Source organism: Oncorhynchus tshawytscha, linkage group LG07 (genome assembly GCF_018296145.1).
Source record: "Oncorhynchus tshawytscha isolate Ot180627B linkage group LG07, Otsh_v2.0, whole genome shotgun sequence".
In the NCBI taxonomy this organism is placed as follows: domain Eukaryota; kingdom Metazoa; phylum Chordata; class Actinopteri; order Salmoniformes; family Salmonidae; genus Oncorhynchus; species Oncorhynchus tshawytscha.
The window spans coordinates 57,086,203-57,104,760 of record NC_056435.1 but is presented as its reverse complement, the minus strand read 5'-3'; the positions used below and the strand labels follow the sequence as shown (position 1 = coordinate 57,104,760).

The 18,558-nt window shown below is 40.1% G+C and overlaps 2 protein-coding genes across 4 annotated transcripts in view; both read right to left on the bottom strand.

Annotated features, from left to right (window-relative positions):
• Positions 1-2,846: 2,846 nt before the first annotated feature.
• On the bottom strand, positions 2,847-8,091 carry LOC112255328 (caspase recruitment domain-containing protein 19). Of its 2 annotated transcripts, none has more exons than XM_024428335.2 (6): positions 7,189-8,091; positions 6,170-6,309; positions 5,806-5,962; positions 5,271-5,336; positions 5,079-5,144; positions 2,847-4,612 (listed from the first exon to the last, which is right to left on the bottom strand). In XM_024428335.2, the coding sequence occupies exons 1-6, from the start codon at positions 7,235-7,237 to the stop codon at positions 4,503-4,505; spliced, it is 588 nt and encodes a 195-aa protein (XP_024284103.2). In that variant the 5' UTR covers positions 7,238-8,091; the 3' UTR covers positions 2,847-4,502. The 2 variants fall into 2 exon arrangements, with proteins under 2 accessions (XP_024284103.2, XP_042180614.1); XM_042324680.1 differs by having other exon boundaries at positions 7,185-8,077.
• A 1,163-nt stretch (positions 8,092-9,254) lies between these two features.
• Positions 9,255-18,558, bottom strand: part of LOC112254912 (protein bicaudal D homolog 2) — a 31,099-nt gene continuing 21,795 nt past the window's right edge. The window contains exons 5-9 of one of the 2 annotated variants that reach the window (XR_006083797.1): positions 17,061-18,083; positions 16,646-16,797; positions 14,877-15,126; positions 10,430-10,842; positions 9,255-10,393 (exon numbers count right to left, since the gene is read on the bottom strand). Coding sequence is in view for 1 of the 2 variants with exons in the window: in XM_024427872.2 (XP_024283640.1) it covers positions 10,840-10,842; positions 14,877-15,126; positions 16,646-16,797; positions 17,061-18,083 (1,428 nt within the window). In the remaining variant the exon portion in view is untranslated. Of the gene's footprint in view, positions 10,843-14,876; positions 15,127-16,645; positions 16,798-17,060; positions 18,084-18,558 lie in introns of both variants that reach the window. The other variant, XM_024427872.2, reaches the window with a different exon arrangement.

Genomic DNA, 18,558 nt, shown 5'->3' with positions numbered 1-18,558 from the left:
CCGGACAGGGCCAAACAGGAAGGATATAACCCCACCCACTTTGCCAAAGCACAACCCCCACACCACTAGAGGGATATCTTCAACCACCAACTGAGACAAGGCCGAGTATAAGCCACAAAGATCTCCGCAAACGGCACAACCCAAGGGGGGGGGGGCGCCAACCCAGACAGGAAGATCACATCAGTGACTCAACACACTCAAGTGACGCACCCCTCCTAGGGACGGCATGAAAGAGCACCAGTAAGCCAGTGACTCAGCCCCTGTAATAGGGTTAGAGGCAAAGAATCCCAGTGGAAAGAGGGGAACCGGCTAGGCAGAGACAGCAAGGGCGGTTCGTTGCTCCAGAGCCTTTCCTTTCACCCTCACACTCCTGGGCCAGACTACACTCAATGATATGACCCACTGAAGAGATGAGTCTTCAGTAAAGACTTAAAGGTTGAGACCGAGTTTGCTTCTCTCACATGGGTAGGCAGACTATTCCATAAAAATGGAGCTCTATAGGAGAAAGCCCTACCTCCAGCTGTTTGCTTAGAAATTCTCGGGACAATTAGGAGGCTTGTGTCTTTTGACCGTAGCGTACGTGTAGGTATGTACGGCAGGATCAAATCAGAGAGATAGGTATGAGTAAGCCCATGTAATGCTTTGTAGGTTAGCAGTAAAACCTTGAAATCAGCCCTTGCCATGACAGGAAGCCACTGTAGGGAGGCTAGCACTGGAGTAATATGATCAATTTGTTTTGGTTCTAGTCAGGATTCTAGCAGCCGTATATAGCACTAACTGAAGTGTATTTAGTGCTTTATCCGGGTAGCCGGAAAGTAAAGCATTGCAGTAGTCTAACCTAGAAGTAACAAAAGCATGGATTAATTTTTCTGCATCATTTTTGGACAGAAAGTTTCTGATTTTTGCAATGTTATGTAGATGGAAAAAAGCTGTCCTTGAAACAGTCTCGATATGTTCGTCAAAAGAGAGATCAGGGTCCAGAGTAACGCGAGGTCCTTCACAGTTTTATTTGAGACGACTGTACAACCATTAAGATGAATTGTCAGATTTAACAGAAGATCTCTTTGTTTCTTGGGACCTAGAACAAGCATCTCTGTTTTGTCCGAGTTTAAAAGTAGAAAGTTTGCAGCCATCCACTTCCTTATGTCTGAAACACAGGCTTCTAGCGAGGGCAATTTTGGGGCTTAACCATGTTTCATTGAAATGTACAGCTGTGTGTCATCCTGTGTGTCAACAAGTATTTCTATATTTTTACCACCCTAGCTAAAACCCAAAGCACAGCTGTCTTAACTGCTATCGTTAATGCAGTAGAGGTGTTTTTGGACTTCAGCTTATCTGGGTGTGCTGTAAACGCAGTGGTGAAAAGTACTTACTAAAAAAAATACTTTAAAGTAATACTTAAATCGTTTTTTGGGGTATCTGTACATTACTATTTATATTTTTGACAACTTTTACTTCACTACAATCCTAAAGAAAATGATGTACTTTTTACTCCATACATTTTCCCTGAAATCCAAAAGTACTCATTATATTTTGAATGCTTAGTAGGACAGAAAACGATCAAATTCACACACTTATCAAAAGAACAACCCTAATCATCCCTACTGCCTCTGATCTGGCGGAGTCACTAAACACAAATACTTAATTTGTAAAATGATGTCCGAGTGTTGGTGTGCCCCTGGCTATCCGTGAATTAAAAACAGAAAATTGTGCTGTCTGGTTTTCTTAATATAAGGAATTTTAAATTGGACTTTGAATATATTTTAGCAATTACATTTACTGTTGATATATTTAAAACCAAATACTTTTACTCAAGTAGTATTTTGCTGGGTGACTTTCACTTTTACTTCAGTCATTTTCTATCATTTCTTTTACTCAAGTATGACAATTGGGTCCTTTTTCCACCACTGTATGCTTTGACCACAGCCCCATGCTAAACATGTGTACATCATTGTACAGCAGAGAGGAGCGGATATAATCAGAGTCCTGTATGAGCCTGGGCCTACATATCGTATATATATATATATATATATATATATATATATATATATATATTCAGGCAGTACTGTACAGTTTACAGTCATTAAGGGTTAAAAATTTCAAATAACTATCCCAAAATAACCAGGTTTAAGTTACCAGATTTTTGCAACCTAACAGTCAACAATACCTCAACTTGGTATCAGAGGGGACTGTGCATGCTGCCTTATATATGTAATCTCAGATCTGTCAGATACAGTATGTATAGTTAGAATTTAAATGTACATGTCTATACACCACAGGATGCTGCTGAGGGGAGGACAGCTCATAATAATGGCCGGAATGGAGTAAATGAAATCAAACATATTTGACACCATTCCAGTCATTCTGCTCCAGCCATTACCACAAGCCCCTCCTCCCCAATTAAGGTGCCACCAATCTCCTGTCATATACGGTACAAAATATTAAAGGACACCTTCCTAATATTTATGGAGTTATCCCCCCCACTCATTGAATGGTACACATACATGTCTCAATTGTCTCAAGACTTTAAAATTATTCTTTAACCTGTCTCCTCCCTTCATCTACACTGATTGAAGTGACATCAATAGGGGATCATAGCTTTCACCTGGTCAGTCTGTCATAGAAAGAGCAGATGTTCATAATCTTTTGTACACTCAGTGTATATATGTGTTGGAAGTGTGTATGTCATGCCTCGTTTAGCCTTGACAGTATAATAGTTTTTCTATTTTTGTAAATGAAGGACCAAATCATTTAACCCCACTTAATATACGATGTTTTATGCACTATATGCAGTAGAACACTTTACTACTCTGAAATGAAGTTTGTGAATAAAATACAACAATTTGTTCAGATATTGTTTTTTTATTGTCCATGCATGGAAAGGCTAATGAAGGCACTTGAGAGACTAAGACAGCTAGAGTCTGTGGGGAGACTCCTAACTTCCACTTTTAGACATAAAAAGAGTAGATATTACTGGTGTATCACAGCTCTATGTCTACACATGGATTATATCTGGTAGGTTACATGTGTATTTAACATGATGTTCCCTACTATAAAACAGTATAAGCCTTATAATCTACTTCCCCCATTAACAATATTGACCTTAACAAACTAAACATAATTACAGCAAGTTAGTGAACAAAGGCTTCATGCATGTGTAAGACAAAACATAAGACATGTTGTTTAGAGAAGGCTTTGAAAATTCTTAACATTTGAGAAAAGTGAGAGAGAAATAGACTCCGAGGTGAAACAACACAGTTGAGACCTGAAATGTATTAATTTGTATTGTTTTTTTAGTGGGCATAATAAAAAAAGAACACTTTCAAAAACAGTGACTTAGTACTATTTTCACTCAAAAAATATTTAAAGATGGAATCCGCAGTAGGGGAAACAGCGCTACTGTCCGCCACACTGCCATTGTTTTGTTGGCGAACCGGAGGTAAGGAGCCTCACACCAAAATAAAAATGCAGAAGATATTCTGCTGTTCTATTACACGTCCAATGATGTCAGAGAGTAAAAACTGTGTTTGTTGTTTACAGTAACCTCTTTGTTGTGGCAAACTGACATAGCAGTTTCACCATGAAGGATTCCAGCTTTAAACATCGGGAGATAAGTCAATCACTATAACGTGATAGTTCTAGTGAACATATTGCAATCTCTCTGATATCGCTAGGTCACACATTCATTAAACTGTGCCTAGATATACAAACATAGTGGACCTGGATTCATCTAATGTAAAGACATTATGTGGTGGACATTTAGCCCAAGCCAAACACTGGGCACATATTATAACATTGTTATTACATTTGTGTTTCTCATAATCTCCCTGACAACAGAGACATTATCACAAAACAAATAGCAATACATTTAGTGCTTGGTTGTTTTTTTCTTGAACAAATTAAACATATCATCTTATAAATACACCAAATAAATGGATGTTTTCTAATGTCAATCCCCTGAGTATACTGAGCAGTACAACACATACCCTGGAAAAGGTTCCTATTTAAAGTGAGCCTGGTCTCTGGGTATTCTGTACAAACCCCTACATGTCTACTGTGTCCACGACACACAAATTAAGATGAATGCAGACAGAATCTCTGATGCTATTCAGTAACAGAGGCTTACATTTAGTGTTGCTTTCACCAGAGAAGAGGCATGTCTATAACTAACCATTATTAGGACAATGAAAGTCCATAAAAACAGAGCTGTATGAAAAATTGTCAGCGAAAGTAAGACCCTTAAACCCAAAAGATAAGATATATATATATATAGTATTTACAGAGTTGTAAAAAAACAATGACTTTGAGCTTAGAGCTTTAAGGCCCTACTGAGACGAATCGAATAGAGCCCAACCAAGCTGTACTAACCGTAGTTGCTGTAACTAGCAGAGTTTGGTTCAGGCTGGCACGGTAGTGTGAAAAGGGTGTAGTGTAGTGTGGATGTCCGGAAGCACCTCTGGAGTGTGTGTTCTGATGTGCTGGTGGTGTTGGAGACACCCCCACTACTTCCTGATGGGGTCTTCAGTGTACCATATGAGAACCTCTCGGGCTCGTCGACCCAATCCAAGAGCAGCCATGCCAAGAGCCCTGCTGCCCCTTGTTACTTTGGCCTCTGCAGGACAACACATGGACGGTTCAACTTTGCTTTATTTCCCAACAAATAATCATGATAGCATTGACAACTTCAACCTAATGAAAACTGAATAGGTGAAAAAGCCCAAAACCAATGAAAAAGCTTGCCCTGTCAGGTATGAGATGCAAACACTAGAGCGTTTTAAATTACATAAAAAGACACTTTTTTAAAATCGGTGATGTTATTGTTTTAGACATCCTTTGTGTTTTATGTTATTTTTCTCATTCTTTTCACTGCTTCTTCCTTGTTTGTTTCATTGTAAAGTGTCATCCGATTGCACTTTAAATAAAGTTTGATTTGTCATAACATGAAGATGCAATGTTATGCTTGATTTTTCTTTTTTTAAAGTCTACAGGAATACAGACGAGCTGTAAAAATGTATGATTTCTGGTGTTCCTACTGGTCTGTTTTCTTTGGGAAAGAAAAAAAAACTAATTTTACTCACCGCCATAGTAATGTAGTAGAGCCACCCCAACTGCAACACTGAAACAACTCAGGAAGAACATATGGCCTGGAGAGGGAAGAGAGCAGAAGACAGTATGTGAGAATGAGAGGTATGTACCGTAAAGGGCATGTGTGTTTACAGTACATGTGTTGGTAAGTGACAGAGTGTGCACTTTCTGTGAGTATAGCTTACCTCTGTCGTTTAGCACATATCTCTGCTGAGTGGGTGAGGCTGCAGTCGTGAACGGGTCTATAGAATCTGGGAAAGAGATTGCAAAATGTCAGCGATAACATCATCCTCACTCAATCAAATCACATTTTATTCGTCACGTTTTTTAAAATTGTACCTTTATTTAACTAGGCAAGTCAGTTAAGAACAATTTCTTATTTTCAATGACGGCCTAGGAACAGTGGGTTAACTGCCTGTTCAGGGGCAGAACGACAGATTTGTACCTTGTCAGCTCAGGGGTTTGAACTTGCAACCTTCCGGTTACTAGTCCAACGCTCTAACCACTAGGCTACCCTGCCGCCGAATACAACACTTGTAGACTTTACAGTGAAATGCTTACTTACAAGCCTTTAACCAACAATGCACAGTTAATAAAAATAATTGTTAAGAAAGTATTTACTGAAATAAACTGGAGTAAAAAAAAAGGTTTTTTGGTGTGAATAATAATGAGAGCAAATGTCACATCTCCAGTGACTGATTGACAGTCGGAGAGACTAACCTCTGAGGCGGAGACGCGTGGGTAGGCTGAAGTACACCTCTTCCACATGCAGGTGAAGTGCCCGGTAGAACTCCCGGCAGGCCTCTTCACCTTTCCCCTGCAGGTGAGCCAGGAGCTCGGCCAGTCGGACGCAGGTGGGCACATCAAGGTCCCTAAACTGGATCATCAAATCATATTCAGCATTCCAGGAATTCAGAAAAACATTTTCTATGAACGCTAGCCTATTACTCAATTTTAACATTGTGTTACAGTCTGTCTGGCGCTGGTCTGACAATGAAACAAGTAGTCATTCTCGGACTCTTAGTACCAGTGGAAGTTACCACTACCCTGGGTCAAAATAATTTTACTGGGGAGCAAGACTCACTTTGGTGGCCTCCTTGTCTGTGAGGATCTGCGGGTAGATCCTGTTGAGCTGCAGGATGAGCTTATCCACTAGTTCTGTGTCCAGGCGACGGTCTGCCCTAAGGAACCGACTGTCCTCCAGCAGCTGGTCATGGAAGCTGTCTGACAGTCACATTGGAATGAATCACAACATGAAAATTATAATAATAAAATGGGAAGACATGAGGATCACACAGTTCATATTTGGGCAAGGATATGGAATGATTGACTCCCTAAATGAGGATATGGGATATACAGTATAAACAAACTAGGACAGTGAAATCTCAAAATATGCTACTAGAGTCAAAGTTTGAAGAGGCATTTACAGCAGAATTAAATCTAGTTACATTTTTTACATTTGGAACGTTTTGACAGAATAGGTAGGCTATGCCAGGTCGACATTGATTGTCTGGACATGGCTTGTCCTAAAATAGCCAAGTACACGTAGTGACTCTAGGGTGAAATGTAAGTTAAATGCCTTGTGCCTCGCTGGCTGCTCTCGGGCACATGATTTTCTTCGGTAGCCTATACTTGCCTCTTAAGAAAATGTGTGTGTCTAATGCTAGTAATGTACAGTATCCTTTTGTGTTAGAATGTGTCAACGGGTAGGGTAAAGCAACTTGTGATATCATGTTACATTAGTTCAAAGGCAGGCGCGAAGTGTAGCCTACACCAGAAACAATGTTGCTTAGAAATAGACGTATCTGCCGGGAACACTACACGTTGCAAAGGGTTAGGCTACCAAGTGTTAGCACGATAGCAAACATTACATTAGAAGTTGGAAGTGCCATGTCATTGCCATTCAAAACTCTCGAAAAGACAAGGAAGAAGCTGTCCACTTGTTGACAACCATGCTCTCCCGCCCAGACTGGTTACGTTACGTTCAAGCACAATATAATGTGGGTAAGTGTAAATGATACAATTAATTTTAAAAACATATCCATGGCATAAAAACAGAAAATACACTAGTACTATATTATAAGAAGTCTCCACCAAACCTCCCATTGTGGAGTCGCTTCTGTTCTTTGTTAGGACCCTCCCTCGAGATCATCAACCCGGTGTTCACTAGTTACCACAGCCACGAAGCCAAAATTATGGCTAAACCCGCGTATTTCTACAAATGATCTTCTTAAAATCTAGTTTTAAAACTAAACCTTAAACACACTGCTAACATTATATCCAACCCTAAGCTTAAATAAGGGCGAATTTTCCCCCCATACATTTTACGATGACCTTCATTAGCCAACTTTGTGGCTGGGGTAACTATTGACAACCCATCAATCCAACACAACTGCAGGGAGTGGCTATAACTTCCCCGGAAATGCCCAATACCACGTATCCATGACTAAATGTATCAAAGGTACACATTGAATATAAAGTAGCCTAACTTTCGGTTATTTCAGTGAGATTTAACATCCATAATGTGGGATATGTCAAAAAGTTGTAAATGCTATGAAAATGTGTTATGATTTGATCTCGTTTGATTTACAGTAAGGCCCAAGCATTTTAGGATTAAGCTATTACGGCTATATTTGTATTGACTAATGCATGTTGGAAAACTTCCTAAATTAATACACAGGTAATTTTAGAGGGACACATTGAATGACTGAAGCATAAATATGATTAGATAGTGAAGATATGTAGAATAGATCAATAAATACACACACACATTCACATTTGTTGTTGTTGTTTTGGCTCTGTACTCCAACACTTTGGATTTGAAAATATACAATGACTATGAGGTTAAAGTGCTTTCATTTGAGGGAATTTTCACCCATACTTTGAGGGATCAAAAGTATTGGGACAAATTCACTTTTGTGTGTATAAAATTAGTAAAAAGTTAAGTATTTTGTCCCATATTCATAACGCACAATGATTACACCAAGCTTGTGACTGGTGTATGCATTTGCTGTTTGTTTTGGTTGTGTTTCAGATCATTTGGTGCAGAAATGAATGGTAAATAATGTCTTGTAATTTTGGAGTCACTTATATTGTAAATAAGAATATAATATGTTTCTAAACACTCCTACATGAATATGGATGATTCCATAATTACAGATAATCCTGAAAAAATGGTGAATAATGATGAATGAGAAAGTTACAAAGGCATAAATATCATACCCCCTCAAAATTCTAACCTCACACTATTGTAATGGTGAGAGGTTAGCATGTCTTGGGGGTTTGATATTTATGTGCCTGTAACTTTCTCACTCATCATTATTCACAATTCACTCAGGATTATCTGAGCTATGAATATGGGACCAAATACTTAACTTTTTACTATTATACACATACTGTATAAGTGAATTGGTACCCTAAAATGAGAGGACTATGTACAAAAAGTACTCTAATTTCTAAACGGTTCACTCGATATGATTGAAAATACCCTCGAATTAAAGATGACAGTCTGCACTTTAACCTCATAGGATAACCTCATTGTATCCTTTAACATCCAACGTGCTGGAGTACAGAGCCAAAACAACAAAACATTTGTAACTGTCCTAATACTTTTGCAGCTCACACTATATAAAATATAATCCCAACACCACATTAAGACTAAAGTGAAGTTGATTTGGCATACCTTTAGGCAAAATAAAGACTAAAGTGAAGTTTATTTGGCATACCTTTAGGCAGAATAAAGACTAAAGTGAAGTTTATTTGGCATACCTGTAGGCAGAATAAAGGTAACTATGAAACATGCACCTTGCCAGTGCAACATCATCATCATACAGGTAGGCTGTTGACTTCTATTGAGCACACATCTCACCTACCATCTCCATCCAGAGTCTCTTGAAGACAACATGAAAAAAGGCATCGATATGGTATCAATATGGCAATAATCATAATCCACATTATCGACAATGCCAACATACATGACATTGTTTAAAAATAAATACAAACAAGTGAAGTTATTTAGTACAAAGATATACAACTCAATTGGGATCAAGATTGTGAGTATGAAGTAGTAGTAAAATGTAACAATAGCATCAGCAGACAAACAGACAGAGAATGTTTATACTGTGTTTCTATATCGATTGCGTTCAAATTGCACTTGTAAAAAAAGAGAATCCCAAATGTAACTTTTATTGCATCAACAATAAATTAAATGGCACTGCAGATGTGTTCATGACTTAACTTAGTCTGTTTGTTGAAATCACAACAACACTTTTAGAGGATGTAAAAAGGGCTCATAAAATTGCATTAAAACAGACAATACAAAAAGTCTCCACCATAGTCGCCTGAACTTTGCCATACAAAGGTAGAGTATAAATAAGTATTTGCATTAGTAATCTCTCCCTCAGCCATCATCGAAAATGCTCTGAACCACTATTAACTAGGCAGCCAAAGTTAACAGCTGTGGTATCATTACTCTTAAAATAAGGTTTACCGATTAATAATAATCATAATAATAGCCCCTAAATGTGCAACTCTGCATGCTTGCAGGATCGCAGAATCACTTCACACAATTCACGACAGTTCCTATTATTTTCCTCAATCTGTTATTGACTGGGGTCATAACCTCTCACCACAATTCTCAAAGACATAGAAAACATTCAAATCTAAATGTAGCTTCTCTTTTGTGAACAGAACAAACCACTAGTCAAAATTAAATCCAGATTCTCTTTTGTGGACAGAACAAACTACTGGTCTAAACTAAGGCCAGAAAGTACCCACTGGGCACACTGGTTGAATGTCCTGCTGGAACATCCTGCTCTCACTGGTTAACTTTTTTAAGCACATTATCAATATGTGACAAGATTTGAAAAAAAGAGAGAAAAAACAAATTCCAATTTAAGATGTTCATCTATGTGCTTGTAGAGAATGTTAGCTGTTAGCTTGTGAGTCCTATTGAATATTGACCCCAGAGAAAACTGGAGCAAGTTAGTTCCTATGACTTTGCTGGTTTGCTCTCCATGGAAATGTTATCAATCTGACAGTTATATAATGACAAAAGCTCAATATTTAAATGACTAATTAATGCTCCAATGACCAAACATGTAACAATTCTTAAAAGCGTATGAACACCTCACACATTCACTGAGGTGTGAATTACAAGCAAAAAAAGAGAAATAAAAAGACATGAAAAGTGTGCAGTCATCAGGGGAAACATACACAGAATAATACCAGTATAGTGGTGGACAATGTGGGATGAGTGACTGAATCACAATGGGGGGTCAAACTGTTGGTCATACCCACAGAAATAGACCTAGATATCTCTATGGTCATTCCCACAGAAATATACCTAGATATCTCTATGGTCATGCCCACAGAAATAGACCTAGATATCTCTATGGTTATGCCCACAGAAATAGACCTAGATATCTCTATGGTCATTCCCACAGAAATAGACCTAGATATCTCTATGGTCATGCCCATAGAAATAGACCTAGATATCTCTATGGTCATCATACCCATGAGTCTTTGTTGTTTCCTGCAGCCACACCAAGATACCAAACCCCTGGGGATTTCACGCGTCTGTAAAGGTCAAGAGTGTGTGTGTGTTGTGTGTGTGTGTATGTGTGTGTGCACAGAAACAAAGTCCTCACACTACAGCAGTACGTGTCTCTGACATTTGTCTCAGGCCAGGAGGGGACACTGAAGTAATCATCGGCAAGGTGACTGTCAACCTTTGAAGGACACGGCTTGATTAAATTACTGTAAAATAGAGAGATAAGAAAATGATATTAAAATCTGAGGGTTAGATAATCATCTGGCCAGTCTTCATTTGATAAATCTTGTTTGATTAAACGGTTACCTATGTTAGTGGCAGTGGGGAGTCAATGGGGTCAAGAGGATGGTTAGTCATGTACAGTGCAGGCCTGCTGGCTGCAGGAAGCAGAGGACTCAGGTATTGTATTGTATTCACATGCAGGTTAGAGGATTGATAATGATTTAGGAGATGAGTTTTCAGATGACAGGTTAGAGAAGATGATGAGGAGGGTGGGTTGACAATTGGGTGATAGCGTTATAAGAGAACAGCAGGAGGTATATTATACAGTCCTCAGTAGAGTACATAGTCCTCATTAGAGTAGAGTATATAGTCCTCAGTAGAGTAGAGTATATAGTCCTTAGTAGAGTATAGTCCTCATTAGATTAGAGTATTCAGTCCTCATTAGAGTAGAGTATATAGTCCTCAGAGTATTTAGTCCTCAGTAGAGTATATAGTCCTCATTAGAGTAGAGTATATAGTCCTCATTAGAGTATATAGCCCTCAGTAGAGTAGAGTATATAGTCCTTAGTAGAGTGTAGTCCTCATTAGATTTGAGTATATAGTCCTCAGTAGAGTAGAGTATATAGTCCTTAGTAGAGTATAGTCCTCATTAGATTAGAGTATATAGTCCGCAGTAGAGTATATAGTCCTCAGTAGACTATATAGTCCTCAGTAGAGTACAGCATATTTCTCATTAGAGTAGAGTATATAGTCCTCAGTAGAGTAGAGTATATAGTCCTCATTAGAGAAGAGTATATAGTCAGTGGAGTAGAGTATATAGTCCTCATTAGAGTAGAGTATATAGTCCTCAGTAGAGTATATAGTCCTCATTAGAGTAGAGTATATAGTCCTCAGTAGAGTATATAGTCCTCATTAGAGTAGAGTATATAGTCCTCATGAGAGTATATAGTCCTCAGTAGAGTAGAGTATATTGTCCTCAGTAGAGTATATAGTCCTCAGTAGAGTAGAGTATATAGTCCTCAGTAGAGTATATAGTCCTCAGTAGAGTAGAGTATATTGTCCTCAGTAGAGTGTACAGTCCGTAGTAGAGTAGAGTATATAGTTCTCATTAGAGTAGAGTATATAGTCCTCAGTAGAGTATATAGTCCTCAGTAGAGTATAGTCCTCATTAGATTGGAGTATATAGTCCTCAGTAGAGTATATAGTCCTCATTAGAGTATATAGTCTTTCATTAGAGTAGAGTATATAGTTAGTGGAGTAGAGTATATAGTCCTCAGTAAAGTATACAGCCCTCAGTAGAGTAGAGTATATAGTCCTTAGTAGAGTATAGTCCTCATTAGATTAGAGTATATAGTCCTCATTAGAGTAGAGTATATAGGCCTCATTAGAGTATATAGTCCTCAGTAGAGTATATAGTCCTCATTAGAGTAGAGTATACAGTCCTCAGTAGAGTATATAGTTCTCATTAGAGTAGAGTATATAGTCCTCAGTAGAGTATACAGTCCTCAGTAGAGTAGAGTATATAGTTCTCATTAGAGTAGAGTATATAGTCCTCATAAGAGTATATAGTCCTCAGTAGAGTAGAGTATATAGTCCTCATTAGAGTATATAGTCCTCAGTAGAGTATATTGTCCTCAGTAGAGTAGAGTATATATTCCTCAGTAGTGTATATAGTCCTCATTTGAGTAGAGTATATAGTCCTCATTTGAGTAGAGTATATAGTCCTCATTAGAGTAGAGTATATAGTCCTCATTCGAGTAGAGTATATAGTCCTCATTAGAGTAGAGTATATAGTCCTCATTAGAGTATATAGTCCTCAGTAGAGTAGAGTATATTGTCCTCAGTAGAGTATATAGTTTTCATTAGAGTAGAGTATATAGTCCTCATTAGAGTATACAGTTCTCATTAGAGTAGAGTATATAGTCCTCAGTAGAGTATACAGTCCTCAGTAGAGTAGAGTATATAGTTCTCATTAGAGTAGAGTATATAGTCCTCAGTATAGTATACCGTCCTCAGTAGAGTAGAGTACATAGTCCTTAGTAGAGTATAGTCCTCATTAGATTAGAGTATTTAGTCCTCAGTAGAGTATATAGTCCTCATTAGAGTAGAGTATATAGTCCTCAGTAGAATATATAGTCCTCATTAGAGTAGAGTATACAGTCCTCAGTAGAGTATATAGTTATCATTAGAGTAGAGTATATAGTCCTCAGTAGAGTATACAGTCCTCAGTAGAGTAGAGTATATAGTCCTCAGTAGAGTAGAGTATATAGTCCTCAGTATAGTATACCGTCCTCAGTAGAGTAGCGTATATAGTCCTTAGTAGAGTATAGTCCTCATTAGATTAGAGTATTTAGTCCTCATTAGAGTAGAGTATATAGTCCTCATTAGAGTATTTAGTCCTCAGTAGAGTATATAGTCCTCATTAGAGTAGAGTATATAGTCCTCATTAGAGTATATAGTCCTCATTTGAGTAGAGTATATAGTCCTCATTAGAGTATATAGTCCTCAGTAGAGTAGAGTATATAGTCCTCATTAGAGTATATAGTCCTCAGTAGAGTAGAGTATATTGTCCTCAGTAGAGTAGAGTATATATTCATCAGTAGTGTATATAGTCCTCATTTGAGTAGAGTATATAGTCCTCATTAGAGTAGAGTATATAGTCCTCATTCGAGTAGAGTATATAGTCCTCATTAGAGTAGAGTATATAGTCCTCATTAGAGTATATAGTCCTCATTAGAGTAGAGTATATAGTCCTCATTAGAGTATATAGTCCTCATTCGAGTAGAGTATATAGTCCTCATTAGAGTAGAGTATATAGTCCTCATTAGAGTATATAGTCCTCATTAGAGTAGAGTATATAGTCCTCATTAGAGTATATAGTCCTCATTAGAGTAGAGTATATAGTCCTCCGTAGAGTATATAGTCCTCATTAGAGTATATAGTCCTCAGTAGAGTAGAGTATATTGTCCTCAGTAGAGTATACAGTCCTCAGTAGAGTAGAGTATGTAGTTCTCATTAGAGTAGAGTATATTATCCTCAGTAGAGTAGAGTATACAGTCCTCAGTAGAGTAGAGTATATAGTTTTCATTAAGGTAGAGTATATAGTCCTCAGTAGAGTATACAGTCCTCAGTAGAGTAGAGTATATAGTTCTCAGTAGAGTATATAGTCATCAGTAGAGTAGAGTATATGGAGTTTCTAATCCTAGTAATGTTGTCCTGAAAACCCTCAATAAACATTTCACAACCAACCTACGCTGATAACCATTTCTTGGTTTAATTTATACAAAACCGGACCCATGTTTAAATGCTTATTCCTAACTTTGACTAAGCCTAATGTATCAATGCTCTGGTATTTCTCTTCAGAACAAACCTTGTTCGACAATCTCCATTACATAAAGTGCCACGAAAACAAACCACATCACACATTATCACTTTATGATATCAAAGCAAAACACTAAAGTGCCTAAACTCACAGTCCATTTTTATTTAGTAGCTACAGTACATGTAATTGCACTTCTTTAGTCATCCCTGAGTGGTTTTGGACCAGACAGAAGCAGCAGGGTAGAAGCTTCTGGCAGTGAAAGGGCCTTAAGTCTGTCTGCCTGTCTGTCTTTGTCTGCCTGTCTGCAGCCGACACTGCCGCCTGTCTGACTGACGGTTATACTCTCTTACACTTTCCTCAAAACCTCTCGTCATAAGAGCTACATAACACTGTCATAATCATGGCATAACATAGTCATACAGATTATGCCATGTACACTCCTGCTCTAAAGTCATGTAATTACGCACACATGCTACACCGTTAGCCACCATTGTCATGGTTACAGCAACATCCTTGACAGAACCATGCCGGTGAAGCTCAGCAGTGCAAAGCGTGATGAGAGGTTAGAGGTTATGATGGAGGTTATAGAGTTCAAAGGTCACAGTAGATATTGTAGTCCTCTCTGCAGAGGACTATGGGGCCTCCCAGGATGCCGTGGGGCTCGGGGAGGACCCAGCAGGAGCATTTCTGACTTACGTGATGATTGGCCGAGGCCCCTTTGCCCCGTGCCGACGAGGAGGTCTTGCCCCGACTGCTCGTCGTTGCTCCTGTAACCCCGCCACGGCGCGCCTGCTCATGATCAAACTCCAGGTCCTCCAGACGCTGGGTCAGGGCCAGCTTCTGCTGGATGGCCATGCGGAGCAGGGAGTTCAGGGTCTTCTTCTCGTCCTCCGCCGCAACCAGCTGTCTCTGCATCTCGTCCAGCTGAGTTACGTACTCATCACACCTGAGAGACGGAGAGAGAGGGAGGGGGGACAGAGGGAGTGAGAGAGAAAGAAGGGGGAAGAGAGAAAGAGGGGGCAGATGGAGAGAGGGGGGAGAGAGAGAGAAAGAAAGCAAGAGATAAGAGAGAGAGTAGCATGAGTCCAACATTGAGTGCGGTTACATGCACACAATAATGTGATTATTTTGGATAGATAATAGTTAGAGTAAACCGTTTACATGCTTTGCAAGAAAAACGATTTGCCTAATAATCCTGTTCACATGGACACATCTGAAATCAGGCTACTGATGGCACTCTGATAAACACAGAGAATCAGCAATACAAATAAACGTTCTCCCACAGCGAACACTATTTTCGAGAAGCATATTTGATTTTGAGTTTGGAAACTACTTCTAAGATGCATACATTCAGTTGATTCAAACACACTTTCCTCACGCTAAAGAGGGAGGCTTGCTTGGCTGGTGCTAGCACATGCGCATCTTCACATGTCCTAATAATTCAAAATATCAGAAAACCAGGTATTTTAATCGGCGTATGCTTACTTTTATTTTGACCTCACGCCGATTTAAGATAAGCAGAGTAAGGTGTTTACATGACTATTGCATAATCTGCCTACTGCCATAATCAGTTAAATATCGAATTATTAGTGTGCATGTAAATGTACTCAATAACACAAAAGATCAATGTATAACTTTCTCCACCAGGTGGCACAAATCTTCTTTTACTGCTGCTGCCAGTCGGTGCATGTTTTCTCCATTTAGACTCACAGAGCCGCATTTTCCAGATGCTGTCAGGAGGAGCCTGCCAGCGAACTCTGAGTCACTTCAGTATTACATCAGACAGTTCCCACAATGCCCTGTTTCTCCTACACACACATATGCAGACTCTGGCAGAAAAACAGCTCCTCAACTACCTAAAAGCTCACTGGTCTCTCACTTATAGCTAAAAGGGACCAATCTGTTCTGTTCTTATTCCCTTAAGATTTTCTAAATAGTTCAAGAGGGAGGAGATGGATAATATGGGGGAAAAAGCCCACTATAATATATTTAAAAAAATATAATATAGGGTTTAATTTGTGTTTTAATGATTTTAACCTTAGTATAACATGAACAATTCATATTTCAACTATTTATATGTACTGAATTCCAATAAACCTTTGAAGACCTACCCCTTGTTTGGATATGATGGGTGTGGACAACATTTACACTCTTAGATAAATGGGTTCAAAAAGGGTTATTCGGCTGTCCCCATAGGATGACTCTTTTGGGTTCCATGTAGAACCCTCTGTGTAAAGGGTTCTACACAAAACTCAAAAAAGTGCTACCTAGACCCAAAAAGGGTTATTTAAAGTATTCTCTTATGGGGACAGCCGAATAACCCTTTTAGGGTCTAGATGGCACCTTTTTTTCTAAGAGTGTATAGATTAATAATGTGCCAAAGGTGCCTTATTTCTTGGTGTATTAAAAGCAGACTGAGTAGGCCTACTGATAACTGCTCTTAGCGTGTATCGACTAAGCCTTGCCTTGTTGCGAACATGGCCCGTAGTGAGGAGAAGGTGGCAGCGTCTTCTTTCAGAGCCTTCAGCTCGTTGCGGAGCTTCAACATGGTATCCCTCACCATGGTCTTCTCGTTGTCGTATTTACTCTTCAGGTTGGCCAGCGCCACCTCAGCCGTCTACAGAGTAGAATAGAGCAGAGTAGAATATAATAAATACATTATTGTCAAGTTTATTATAATGGAGGGCTGGGGTCACAGGTTACAGGGTTATCTTTACCTTTTGCTAATTTTAACTCTGTCTGAACTCCTACACACAAAGTAAATACTCTCAACTACTGTGAATTTCATACAGTATCACCTTCACTTTTAAACAGTATCAACTGCTCATGCACACACCGACACACACTCAAGCATGCATACAATCACAAACTCCTGCTCACATGTTTGTTGGCTTTGAGCACGGTCCTCAGGGTGGCGATCTGCTCCCTCTTGGTGCTGAGGAGGGACTTGAGTTTGAGGATCTCCCCCATGCAGGCCTCGCTGTCCTTATCAGCCACGGTGCTCAGCTCCATGGTGGCCATCCTCTGGCGGGACAGCTCTGTGGTGCGGTCCACCGCCTGCTGCAGGTGACGGATCTGGTCCCTGATGATGGCCACCAGGTTATAGATGTTCATAGGCTCTGGGCGGGATTCTGGGGCTGAGACTGGGGCTGGGGCGGCTGGGTCATTGGCTTCAGGTTTACTGGGGTCAGTATCAGGGACCAGCCCGTTGGAGAGCAGAACGTGGGACAGACGTCGTCCTTTCCCCTCCCGGCCGCCCCCGCCCCCTACGCTGGCCTTGCCCTCCTTGTAGTAGTCAAGCATGACCCGGTTGGGCGTCTCGTTGTTGCACATGCACACGTGGTTGTAGAGGTTGGCCAGCTCCTCACTGAACACCACCAGTTCGTCCTGTGCCACGTTCAGACTTCCCTGCGACTCGCCTGCCGACTCGCTCACCCGCCGCAGGTCCTTCTCCAGGCGCTCCATCTCCTCGTGCTCCATCCGGCTGCTCTTCTCCAGGGAAGCTAGCTTCTCACTCAGCCCTGCCACGTCGCTCTCCAGGTGGGCTCGTTCCTCCTCGTACTGGCTCCGGCATGACTGGTACTCTGCTTTAAGAGTCTTAAGCTCCTGTCTGAGCTCCCCGGCCTCGGACACAGCCACTGTGTACTTACACTGCAGGATCTCAGGCCCGTTGATGTCCAGCTCGTAGTAGTCCCCGTCACCATCGTCACGGCTGTCACGCTCCTTCTCGCTGTCCAGGGCCGAGTGGCGCTCCTTGCTGGCCTGGAGTTTCCTCATGGCGCTGAGGTTCTCGGTGAGACGTCCTACTATCTCCTGCTGCTCAGACAGAGTCCCGTGGGCCACCTCTAGCTGCTTCTGGGCCTCCTGCAGGGAGGAAAGTAGTGCTACCTTCTCCCGCTCAACCTGGACAACACAGACATTGGACACAGTTACACAACAGCAATGAGAAATGTCTGCATCACAGTCCTATTTCAGCTTGGAGTTCATTAGTATGGATTTAGAAATTATTAGGCAATTACTGTGTATTTACCATTTTACTATACAATTTCTATGTAAATACCAGGTAAATAGCTGGCACTAGAATGAAGTGTAACCCAAAATGCCATACGAATTTAGGTTTTCACACTGTAGTGTGAGACACTGTCACTCAAGAATTTCACACCATATTTATTCACCTTGATAAGAGAAGTATTCTAATCAGTCCATGTAGCCCATCAAGTCCCACATAGGGTTCCATTGATGTGTCTTTGACTCTGCCGCTCAGGTCAGTATAAGTAATCAATGTCCCTAAATGGATGACCACTGTGCTCCTCAAAGCTTAATGGACTTTCCAACCATAAGGCAAAGGACTGTTTACAGCTGGAGGGATGTAAGCCTA

What these genes read in the sequence shown, in the direction of transcription:
- LOC112255328 (XM_024428335.2), bottom strand. Translation starts at nt 7,237, where the DNA reads ATGATCTCGAGGGAGGGTCCTAACAAAGAACAGAAGCGACTCCACAAT. An exon ending in ATATGTGCTAAACGACAGAG is followed by an intron (nt 5,145 to 5,270) that starts GTAAGCTATACT and finishes TTCCCTCTCCAG; the next exon opens with GCCATATGTTCTTCCTGAGT. An exon ending in TCTACTACATTACTATGGCG is followed by an intron (nt 4,613 to 5,078) that starts GTGAGTAAAATT and finishes GTTGTCCTGCAG; the next exon opens with AGGCCAAAGTAACAAGGGGC.